Below are 12,806 nucleotides of genomic sequence, written 5' to 3'. Positions count from 1 at the left end.
TGTCGGAGATCAAAGACCTTGCGCCAACGAAAAAAATACTTTTCATCTGACAGGCTTTCAGGGAAAAAATAAATTAAAGAAATAAGATTATAGTTTTTGACACAAACAAATATTCATTTACATATTTTTGTGATTTCAATTATAGCTTCTTCAGATTGTTTATTGTGATCGATTTGAATCATTTTAAAAAGTATAAAAATTACATCAGTATTTGCTTTTCTTTTGATTTATATTATAGCCATCCATTTAAAAAAAAGCCATATTAACATTGGCATATTGAAAGCCACAGACACACTTGTTATAGATCCCTCTATAACAAGTGTGTCTGTGGCGAGAAGGTGCTTTGCTCTTGATTTCTTTCATTAAATGTATTTGTTTCTTTTTTTATTTTTTTTGTATCTGTTTTTTGTCCTAAGAGTTTTGCTCACACTCAAGCTTCTTAATTCAACTCTATAAGTGAGAACGTGTTATTGGCTTTTTGACACCTAAATAGTTGCTATTTCTTCTGAGCTATTTCTAATATAATTATATAGCTGTATGTTTTCCATGCTGTAAATAAATAAATAAATAAATATTCATTGTGATAGGTTTGATTTATCTTAAAGAGTATATAGATTATATTTTACGCTTTATTCATTCATTTATTTACATTCAACTTTGTAATAAATCATTGTTACTCATCTTTCTTTTAGGTTATACTAAAATCATCCTAAACCAGTACTTGACAGGTAAAATATTTTGAAAAGCGTACCGTATGGCAGCTTGTCTTTTTTTATTTGCCAATGTTATTAAAGTTACTTTATCATACAACTTTGTCGTTAATTAGATAATTAATGTAACTCTGCAACGTAGATGCGTCCAGGGAACTTCGTACGGTGTGTCAGTGCTAAACACGTAGAAAAAGGAATACTCAGACAAACTTCCCAATACTTAAGTACTCTATAATAAAATATTTGGAACTCAGGACTTTAACGTGGGTTGAGCTAACACGATATGAATTTTTATTAGAAAGGCGACGAGAAGTAAAAACTATATTTAGAAACCCCCCCTGCCTTTTTATATTAATTTTCTGACATCTAATTTCTTGTTAATTGAAAAAGATTGATTGATATTATATCCGTACTAAAACAAAATGAAATATTTTGTCCCAGAGTAACGGGCGGAAGCAATAAAATATGAAATTTTATTTCATTTCTGATCTCAACTTTGCCCATAATACTGTAATTACTGCTAATTTTGGCAGCTTACGGACTAAACATGGCCCAGCATCAAGCATTAAATTAGGCAATTAAAAACATTAAGCTATTTTCTTTTCATAAATGGTATATGGACTATACATTGTGTAGTCCTGAATTAAATTCGCGGTCGAGTTTAATTTTTCGGTTTATTAATAATCCCCTCAACTGAGTTCATTGCCACCGATTGAGACTTTCCCCCATTACGCCTACCACTGCATCTCCAGGTTAACTCAAAATTAATTAAATAGGAAGATAGGGAGGAGTTGGACATAATAGCAGTCCTCAATAGCAAACAAAAAGCGAACCTTTTCTACGAAATATGTGAAGTAACGTATATAGTGTCGACCCCAGATTGGAATAAAATAATAGTGCAACGGATCGGATGTCCACTGCTAAACATGGGCCTCCCCCAAAAATTTCCAGATCGACTTATTGAAAGCGATTCTCAAAGGTGAATATAGCTATTTATAACCTGAAACTTCATATTAGGCATTTGGCTTTGTAATTGATATTGTCTCTGCCACGTATTCTGTATTTCGTATATAATATCATAATCAATAATTATTCAATCTGTAACCTCAATTAGTAAAGCAAAACCACAGCGTCCTCGTTTCCGGAAGACGTTTAATTAAGTAATGATACTGAACTATTGAAGTTGGCGGTTAATACATATATATCAGTTCCATTTCTATCATCGATACCAATAATTTCTATACAGCTAGTATATTTTCGTTCTTTGATATCTATCTGTCCATAATCCTTACAATAAAACATATATTGGATAATATATAGGTATTGGATATTTACATATGTCTGTACTCTAAGAGTAGCTTATCCACTTATGAGTTTAAATAATTTGTTTTATCATACATAGAGAAAAAAACAATTAACTTAAGGCGGCGTTACCAGCAAAACGGCGTGCAAATTATATTTTTATAAGCAATTATTCGAAATTTATATTTCAACAATACATTGTCTTGACTTTGGTTGTTCCAATTTATTTATAATATGAATATTGCTTCATTAACTTCATTAGAAAATAGCACTAAAGTTGTCGATTCCGTACATCTCCTAATTTAGTACATATTATTTTAATTTTAATAATGCAACCAACAAGATTAAAATATCGCAATTTCATAAGGAACATTGAGGCAGTTTAAGAGTTTCGAAGAAGACGAAACATTGTATTTTGTAGAAATTGTTTATAAATCTTTTCAATTTCCCCACGCGCCCATATCACGCACGCCATAAATGTATATAATGAAAGCTGAAGGCCGTTTGCTTGGGGGAGGGCTTTAGTATGTGTAGTTGCTTTGGAGTTTTGAATTTGTTCAGATCTATACTATTGTATCTATACCAATATATTCTAATATGTAAAGCTTAAGAGTTAATTTGTTTGAACGCGGTAATCTCAGGAACTACTAAATTGATTTCGATTGTTTGTCACTAAGAGGAAGCTACTTTACTCTTGAGTTGCTATACTTCAATGGCTACTTTTTATCCTGGGACAAATTTATTTCGATAAAACATTTTCACACGGGCGGGTCCGCAGGCCAAGGTTGTGTAAGATAAATTAACAGGTAATAAATAATTGCTATAAAGAGAAAAATAAAACCACAGTATGCTTTAAAATATTGTATTATTATATCCCTTCAGCCTTACGTTTCCATCGCAATATTCGATGCAATTATTATAAAGAGCGCCTTTTTCGTCAGATGAAAAAATTAATTAAGATTCTTAATTGCAAAATCCTAAATGAAATCATATCACAATTTCTACTTTTTTTACCATACATTTTATTTATTTTATAAATTCATATAACTGTTACTTATTTATTGTTGAAAGCTTTATATTTTTACATGTAAGTAGTACATTTATAGAAGTTATCCAACATAAACTGTGGTAAAATAAACAAAGAAATTATGGCCATTGTGCTTTTTATGTGTATAACAGAAGTCATATTAGCTGTATATTCTAACAAGTATTTAAAATAAAAGAAAAAGCATGTTATTGTAAGGCAATGAACCTTGGAAGGAATTTTGAACTCTTCATAAAATCGTGTCATGAAAAATATAAAACAAAACCTTTGATACAATTGCACCATATAATAAAATGTTCTAATTAAAGAACTAACAAGAGTCTATCTTTAAATTGTTTAAATGCATAAATTTTAGGTAGCACTTTCAATTATTGGCAACAATAATATATATTTTCAGTTTACAGTAACTTTATATAATTGGAATAATTTGGAGTCTCTGAACTGGTTACTGAACTTTAAATATTTATACCAAATACGCTTTTAATACGTCCAGAGAAATATTTAATACTTATAAATACAATTACGTCAGTAATATTTATCCGTTCAAGTAATTTGCATATCATAAGAACACGTTTTAAAATATTATTACATTATTTAAGTAAACTTCCTCTGCCTCGGTGGCGTAGTTGCACTGCATGCGCGGTACGGCAGCGCTCTGAGGTCCTGGGTTCGAATCCCGGGTCCGGTAAAGTGATATTTGGGTTTTTCTGCTCAGTATCAGCCCGGAGTCTGGAATTTGTGCCCGATATGGCGATAGGCTCGCCCCCTATCACATCATGGGACGGAACACACTTGGCGAAAAGTGGGTGCCATGGTTGCGCCTCTGCATACCCCTCCGGGGATAAAATGCGTGATGTTGTGTGTGTGATTTAAGTAAACTTATAAATAAACTGTTTAGTATTCAAATAGTCTAATGTCAGCTGTAACAAATTACATAAACGAGAGAAGTTTTAAACACGTGTTAACAATAAAATTTCAGCTTCAATCAATTATTACAAAATGTTGATGGAAGTATTTCTATTAGAATAACGATATCAATAGATATTTGTTTCCAATGGTTTTCGGTCCAAATTATAAGTACAAATTAAGATTCAGCGGAGCATAACATCAAAAGTGTTATGTCGAGTTTAGTCTATACTCTATATACTATTATATAAAGCTAGAGTTTATTTGCTAGAGTCTACTGGTTAAATTGAAAAAAATTTTTTGTGTTAGGTAGCTCATTTATTGAAAAAGGCTATAGGCTATATAATATCACGCTTTAACCAATAGGAACGGAGCACCAAGGAAAAATATTGCAAAAACGGGGAAAATTTATTCCTTTTGAGAGCCTCCATTGCGTACGCTGCGTAAACGGTTTAAGTTACGCAACATACATGAATGACGGAATTGTACTTCTTTAAAAAAACATATACCTACTATAAAATAAATGCCATAGCTGTATCTGTACTCAAAAACTACCCAACAGAATTCGATAAGATTTGGTATCAAGATGGTATGAAACTCTGGGATGGAAATAGGCAAATTTTTTTCTCCGAAAAATATATGGCCAGACGTTTATCCCGGAAAACATTTTCCTCCGGACAAAGCTGCGAGCAAAAGGTAGTCACGAATAAGCATCTTATGCCGAGGTGAAATTAAATTTACTGCTAAGAAGACTGAAATAGGAACGTGAACTATAAACATTTCTCACTGAAACTGCCTTTTTAACGATCGGGTACGTAAGTCGATATTCTGGTTCTCCTTTCCACCCTATTTAGTATTAAGATTACTAACTGCTGCCCGCGAATTCGCCTGCGTGATAAGCCTCTTTCGCTACAAAAGTCGCTAAAACTAGCGATCTATAATGTAATTTACACGACGTACGGGCCTTATATAAAAAAAATCTGATTAAAATTTCCCATTATTTCCCATGGAAGCAGATTACCGGGATAAAAACTTTAAGCTGTTTCTGCGTTTACTTGAAGGTAATAAACATCCAAATAAGTTAACAAACTTTTGCTTTAATAATATTACTTACATACAATTTGAACACTTCTAAACGTACCCACAACAAAATGAATCATGCTATGACACACAAATAAATATAACGAGCAAATTAAATATAGCTAACGAAATTCTAGAGCATCAATAGCATACGACCAGTAAATTGTCAGAGGCTTTAAATAAAAACAGTTTTCTGCTGCTGAACCTATTTTCCATTCGTTACCTCAAAGGTCAGTGACTAATGTTTTTTGGCTGAACATTTTTCAGATGAGATCACTTATGCGTCTGTGTTTAAGTACAAGAAGGGACCTTACCATCAGACGTTATAACTAGGTTTATAAGGACCCTTATAGAGACCTGATTAGATTATCTGAGCCTTCGAGGGCTTTGATATTTTTACCGATGAATACACAATTCTATTGAAGCAGCTATTCGTAAAGACCTAAACGTAAGGGCATTAAATCTCAAACGGTTCAAGTGAGTGAATTTGATGCATGTTCATTAAGTATTTATACGCTAGAGTTACTTTTAGCGATTTACGAAAATATTAACATCTAAAGGATTACAAATTCGTAATATCATACATTATATACTTAAATTCATGTTTAAGTAGATACTAATTTTATTATCATTTGTTGATTTGCGAAGATATAATTAAAATATTTTAAAACAAAAATATAATTTAAAAACATAAATTAAAGCGTAAATTCATCGACTAGAAAAACAGTAGTAGTAGGAATTAGATGTGATTAACACATTTCTCTATATTTGGTTTTTATTTGGTAATAGATTATATTTACAGAAGCATTAAATAGCTGTATATGCATTACAGCTTTTTAGACTAGAATTATCAAGTTGCAAGATAACGTCGCATAAACTTATGTACACTACCGTACCGTCGCTAAGAATTGTGCTAATTACCCAAGTTGGTAATTGGCGTAAAAACAATTAATTAATAACTCGATTAGTTAGTTTCCTGTGTAAAAAAGGCAAAGACATCTTACTTTGGACAGCCATAAGTCTAATCAGAATAGGTCGACAATTTTTATTTTTTTAATTTTGAAGCGTATGAACCTATGATTTTTTGTGGTAAGTACGGCAATACAAGACCTGTAGACAGATATTTATATAAATGGACATAATGAGGTATTTTAAGATATATCTAAAAAAACGAAATATAGATAAATAAGGTATAGATAAAACATAATATTTTTATTTTTTATCTATGCAACAAAAGCACGAAACGGTAGCCACCAATATCATCACCGTATAGTTAACATGTTATTTATAATAAGTACATTATTTTGGTCTGATTAGCTATTTTTAAATAGTTGTTTAATAATGGACTTGTAAATTGTTTTAATTATGAATATCGTAAGAAGGAAGACGGCTGTGCGAAAGAGGAAAGTACAAATGAATATTACAAATATTGTTGATATTTCACAAAATATATCGATAACTGTAGTGAAATATCGAATGATGTCACGAATCAAGGCAGCATGGCAGCTGGCGATCGCGCGCGTAATTTCAAAATATAAAATATAAATGCATTTTTATGGCACTTAAAGATTTCATAAAATTGAATTTCTTCTTTCTAGTAACTTATCTAATAACTTATATCTGAAGTTCAAAATAAGACACATTACAAAATAACCTATTCTAGTCAGTTGAGAAATTGCACACTGAATTCTATTTATTATGTATCTCAAAATGTCTTTCGCAGTCCATCGTAGTCCCCGACTCCCCACAGCAATACTCTGAACTGCTCCGCATTGACAACTATTTGACAGTGTTGAGATGAAGCGTGGTGGAGCCAATTAGCTTTAGGGGTGATAATTCCGTGGCTACATCAAATCTGGGTTAGACATTCTGTTATTTACTAATTACTGTATAATTTTATTACATCAAGTACCACAATCTGGGTTGTTTTTGAACTTCTTCACAACGTATTTAATTTCTGCTTAAATTACAAATACCTATTCGTTGAGATTTGCTTATGCTAATTGCAAGTAAATTTAGAAGACAAACAATACAATATGTATTTATTTTCATGTTTAAGGATTTTTCAATTCTTGAAACTATTATATCAGCATTTGACAACAACGCAAGTCTGAAGGATTTCTATACATTTTCATAATCTTTAATCACATTTATATAAACTTATTATTATTATAACATTATTTTGGTCTAAGATTTATTATTTTACAATAACATTTGAACTGAAATGTGTCTCTAATATAACAATTATACCATTATCATTATAAGATGTACCGTAGATATGCCTGTTTTAAATGTATTTGCTAATAAAGGTGTTAGATCATATCTCTAAAGTAGTTTTAACTGATAATATTCATAGTTTTTAACAACCATCGTAAATCCATACTTTAGTGCAGATAATGAGTTAATCTAGAACATTAAACAAATTTTCAAAGCTCTATCAGCCTGATTAACCAATCAGTTCCGGATGAGATTTATTTGTAAATTGTTCGAATACACATTCACGTATGGTAAACTTCATGTTTAGTTGAAGTGTGTGCGCACTGACAAAGCCCGCACTGGCGGCACTGGCGTGCAGGAGCGGGAGGCAGTGAACGTTCCTGTCTGTGGACCGCGTCGTACAGAAGTGCACGATGAACAGGTAGGTGCGCGATTCAACCGGCTCACGCAGCTGCTGGACGTGCCACGTCGCATGATGCCATTCACACCCACCATCTCTGTGCAACAAGAAAATTAATTATACAAAATGGCTGGCAATTGTTCAAAGACAGTCGAAGGTCGGGCTTGGCGTCGTGCATCTAAAGAGTTCATGATGAGTTAGAAATGGTATATATTATTCTATACGTGAATTAAAGTATATGGCACCAGAGACACCATTGTCTGGTATTAGATGCTCTAAGACGGGTTTTAAAGATCCACGACCAATCATTATTCAAGCATTAAAACCAATCGATTCTGGAATCTGTTTTATTTGGAACTATTATCAACATTACAAGTCTTTAGCATCGGGAATATACTTTTAAAATAAACCTCTGTTCAAACGAAATGTTTTATTGATTTATTTTAACTAGACAGTGAGGCATCGCTGATTTATATTGTGCAATTCCCGCCACGGATTCCTACTGTCGTAAACATTCCTACGTTTTCGATACACAGAAAGACTCCCTAATGGAATTTTTAGAAGCGGTCGGATTACCTAGCGCCTATAAAAATGGTGTTAATGATGACGATGTTAATCATTTTGCGTTTTTAACAAGAGAGAGAAAAAAAACTACGCAAAATGATTAACATCATTCATTGAATAATATTATTACACCCCAAATTAAGGAAAGTCAAAAAATCACAAACACCTTTACAGATCTTCGTTCTGTAAAGGTATTTGTGATTTTTCTTCCTCTCCTTGTAGGTAAGTGACGCCAAACTCACTCGAGATTCTGAGCTGTGATTGACATCCGCATGACCTCTAGTTTAAATATTTAGCAATTCTTCATTTATACATAGATATACCGAATTATATAATATAAACGATGGCGAACTAGCGAATGTGGGACAATTCCAGGAGATCGGTAGTATATCCTAATTCACCAACCCACTGCTCCCTAAAGTCGATTTGCAACTCAGATGCTCCCCCTTCTGTCTCGACGGCACAATAATATCATGATAACGTCCATTTTGGCCTCGCACAATTATATATAGGTATTTTTATTCGTACTAAGCTTTTAAGACTGCCTCTTACTTCGCGGCCGTCGTTTCCAGTTGCATAACACTCCCTTTGGATTTTGGTTTTTAAAATTCATAAAGGTCCATAATTATACTGGCTTAAATGTCATTCAAACTGAAGTACCATAGTGATTTGCATTGCTATGTAATGCCAGAAATAAATAATATGGTAGTGAGTACACGCGTTTATAAAAATAGAACCGCTCATTCGCAGACGCCTCAGTCGCAGCTGATTGAAGAATGTAGTCCAACTTCGTTCTAGATATTAGATGATTGATATACAATATTTTACCAATGTATGTGGAAAACTAGAAACACTCTAACAGATAGTGCAATGAACTATCAAAACGGAGATCATAGATTCAACCCTGCGGTCAGTCACCTTTGACTTTTCAAAGTTATGTAATAATTCATAATAAATCAATTTCCCGATCTCGTTGAACTGTGCTAGAAAACGTCATAAGCAAACTTAGAGAATCAAACTAAATTTATTGGCTGAGGATTCTTCGAAAGATTATAATTGATATAATACATCAGTATTTGACAAGCACATTGAAATGAAGAAAGTATTGAAACTCAGCAGTGTAAGTACGTCAGTATGTTAAACAAAGTCTTTTATGCAAGCTATAGAAACTTTTCCAAAAATATATACTTAATTAACGAAAACCTCATCAAAATCGGATCAGTCGTTTTTGGAAAAATTACGAACATACAAACATTTATACATACGAGTAGAATACACACGCTCCTCTTGCGAAGTCGATTAAAAGAAGAAGTTTTCCTATAAAAAATCCATTTCCTAAAATAGAACATTTACTCTAACAACCCCATATCATTGCCTTTTTTCATCAATTAAAATGATTTTTCATTGAACCAATTTATTACGCGAGCAGGGCCGCGTGCAAAAACTAGTAGAAAGCTACTTATAAATTATATGTATGTACATAATATAATACATTATTACTGCATTCTTTGGCTTATATTTAGGAAACGTACTCTTATAAATAAAATGCTCTATCATTTTATTGCGATGTTGCATTGTTGGTAATAAACTATATGATATTTTATTACTTCTGGTGAAACATTACATGAAATATATCGAACTATGTCTGATTGATATCTATATTTGAACCAGAAATATTACATTCTGTATTTAAAAATACTATATTCAAATAAATTATTTTATGTCGTGATATAGATAATGTAGGTACGCTGTACCCTAATACGCCGTTTGTCACCAATATAACAATAGTTCCTCACAATTCTTCGTCTCAACGAAGTTTCTTTTCATATCCTAAGTGTGGCATAATTAATCCCATGAGAGTAGAGTGATTTTCTTTTTCTATGGAAACATTTTTAACGTAACTTGCCATCATTATTGCTATTCAGTTAGTGTGAAGTTAGAAGTTGTATACAATTTTCTATATTAAAAAGAAACTACACTGTACGCTTACTGGTTAGTTAACTTAATATAGTTGTCCCCCCAAACAATTGTTGTGCGCTCGGTCTATACACCAAATGCACACCCATGCACGGGGGGATATTAGTCGTCGCCCTCGGCACACAGTCAAGCGTGTATACCTCATGGTTGCCAAATTCAGATTGAGACCTATGAGGGCTCGCGAACATTTCTTGGCCTTTCTCCCCTCCACCTACACCAAGAGAGTCCTTTTCCTTCCCCTACACCTCCTCCAGGTCCCCGCAGTCGTCGAGCCTGGGGATTCCAGTATCCCATTCGCAGATTTCCCCCGGTGTTTACTGTGGGGTCCGAAACTCAAGTAAAATGAATAAACATAACATAGCTTGAGTAAAACCTTACCAGACATTTGCACTCCTTCACACATACTTGACCGGGGACACGAACGAGATGGCGTGTCAAGACGAATGCGCAGGAAACAACCTAGTGCCTGCAAAGAAAATAACGTTATACTATTCTCGTATAAAGCTGAAGTTTTATTTGAGCAGCATTTTTTACAACTACTGCTCCGGTATGAAACATTCTTGAGCAGATAAGAAGCAACATTATACGTGAAAGGTCATTTTGCACCAAACTCGGAATTTTATGAGTTGAGCTCTATATAAACTTAATTGATTTATAGAGGCACCAAATCTTTTTATAAATATCGTAGATCTATTACATGCTTGCTTTAGTCTCATAAAATTAACTCCATAATAAAATGATATTAGCAATGTATACTTATGAGGATCGATAATGATTTCTACAACACGTTACACACAGTCACGTCAATTACAAACGACTTAATTAATCTTAAGATAAATGCAAAAAAATTAAGATGTTTGGATGACGCTTACAACTGGGAATCAGCTGGAAAAATTAACATCCAGATATAATATATCATATCGTTATAGTACTTAGTTACGAATATTCAAACAATGTATTTGGGTTTACTATACCTGTTTGAAGCCGCGTCGGTAGCGTGCATTCATGTAGCAATATATAATAGGGTTGTAACAGGAATGAGACATTGCCAACCAGTGACTCCCGAACCAAACGAATGGCATGCCGGGCCACATCGCCCACGCCTCGTCCTCCGCGTGTATCGTCCATAAAACCTGGTGCGATATAATAATATCAGCCCCATATAGGTATATAATACTACTATATATATAATACTGTCACACTGTTGGCACGGGCCTCCTCTACTACTAAGAGGGAATAGGCCTTAGTGCACCACGCTGGCCTAGTGCGGGTTGGTACACGTCACACACCCTCGAAAATTCCTAATAGAGAATTTCTCAGGTATGCAGGTTTCCTCACGATGTTTTCCTTCACTGTGAAAGCATGCGATAATTCACAAAGAATACACACATATTTTTTTAGAAAAGTCAGAGGTGTGTGCCCTTGGGATTTGAACCTGTGGACATTCGTCTCGGCAGTCTGTTCTACAACCAACTAGGCTTTCGCCGCTTTTTTGGTGTGATATATTTATATTAATACTATTGGCGGAGTGACAGGTTCTATGAAGCACGGAAATTAAAATTCTTTATTTAGTTCCATATTCGTCAAAAGTTCATCAAACCACGGCAGGTATTTTTTACAGCTAAACCCGAAAATAAGTATGTGCAATGAACTTTACAAAGCGAAATTATATGGTGTTCTAGCCAATATTCATTGCTATAAGACCTACGATGCAATAATAAGAAAAATATATAGCCCCGAATACTGCAAAAGATTTATTTCGTTCTTTTGAATGAAATTGGAACGTGAATACTCGTGAAGTGTAGCCCAAACAATACACAATTATACGCGTCATTTCTCCACTTCAATAATAGCTATGAATTTTCTGTTTAAATGTTAGTAGGAAAACATTTAAGAGGATTTCAAAATAAATTATTATGCTTATTTTTGTTACAAGGACTTACCTAATCTAAGATCGGATAAAACAGAACGTTTTTTTTTTGTTAAGAAAGAAGCAAGTGGTTTAACTGATACAGGGTTGATATTATTTAGATTATAAATAAAAATCAGTGGCCAAAAACTATGAGAACATTGAATTAAAGTTTATCTAAATTGTCCAATTTATAATAAACGTTATGAACGGACTAATAAGTAGAGCTCTTAAATATCCGAATGTGTTCATCATTATTTAAAGTACAATATTTCATTAACATTAATAGGCCAATCATCAATATTTAAACTTATAATTATTTAAATATTTATAGTGATAGTTACTCTAATTAGCACAAAAAGGTCTAGCCATCTCATACCACAATTAATAAATATACAACAATACCACTCAAATAACATTATATTTGCAATGACATTGTTGTTTTTGTATGTTTCTGTTTGTGATGAATTTGATAATTAATAATATAAGGTATATTCTTTTATCTGTGCTAAAAATACATCATTTCAGCTAGATAATGATCCAAATTTCTTTTGTTATAGGATAACAGTGACTAGTGACGTCACGTGTTCCGTTAATATCTACGATTTTGGTTCGGTAATGAAAAAAACTAGTGCCTGATGATCTTACAGCGCTAATTAGGTAAGGTTAAATCAGATTTATTCTGTTAGAAAGTTA

The 12,806-nt window shown here is 33.1% G+C and overlaps 1 protein-coding gene across 1 annotated transcript in view; it reads right to left on the bottom strand.

Moving 5' to 3' along the window:
• Positions 1–6,989: 6,989 nt before the first annotated feature.
• Positions 6,990–12,806, bottom strand: part of LOC115449572 (RYamide receptor-like) — a 42,214-nt gene continuing 36,397 nt past the window's right edge. The window contains exons 5-7 of the mRNA XM_030177428.2: positions 11,176–11,334; positions 10,580–10,667; positions 6,990–7,757 (exon numbers count right to left, since the gene is read on the bottom strand). Coding sequence (XP_030033288.1) covers positions 7,564–7,757; positions 10,580–10,667; positions 11,176–11,334 — 441 coding nt within the window. The 3' untranslated portion in view covers positions 6,990–7,563. The remainder of the gene's footprint in view (positions 7,758–10,579; positions 10,668–11,175; positions 11,335–12,806) is intronic.

The sequence above is a fragment of the Manduca sexta genome, chromosome 20, assembly GCF_014839805.1.
Source record: "Manduca sexta isolate Smith_Timp_Sample1 chromosome 20, JHU_Msex_v1.0, whole genome shotgun sequence".
Taxonomy (NCBI): domain Eukaryota; kingdom Metazoa; phylum Arthropoda; class Insecta; order Lepidoptera; family Sphingidae; genus Manduca; species Manduca sexta.
This window is presented reverse-complemented; position numbering and strand designations above follow the sequence as displayed.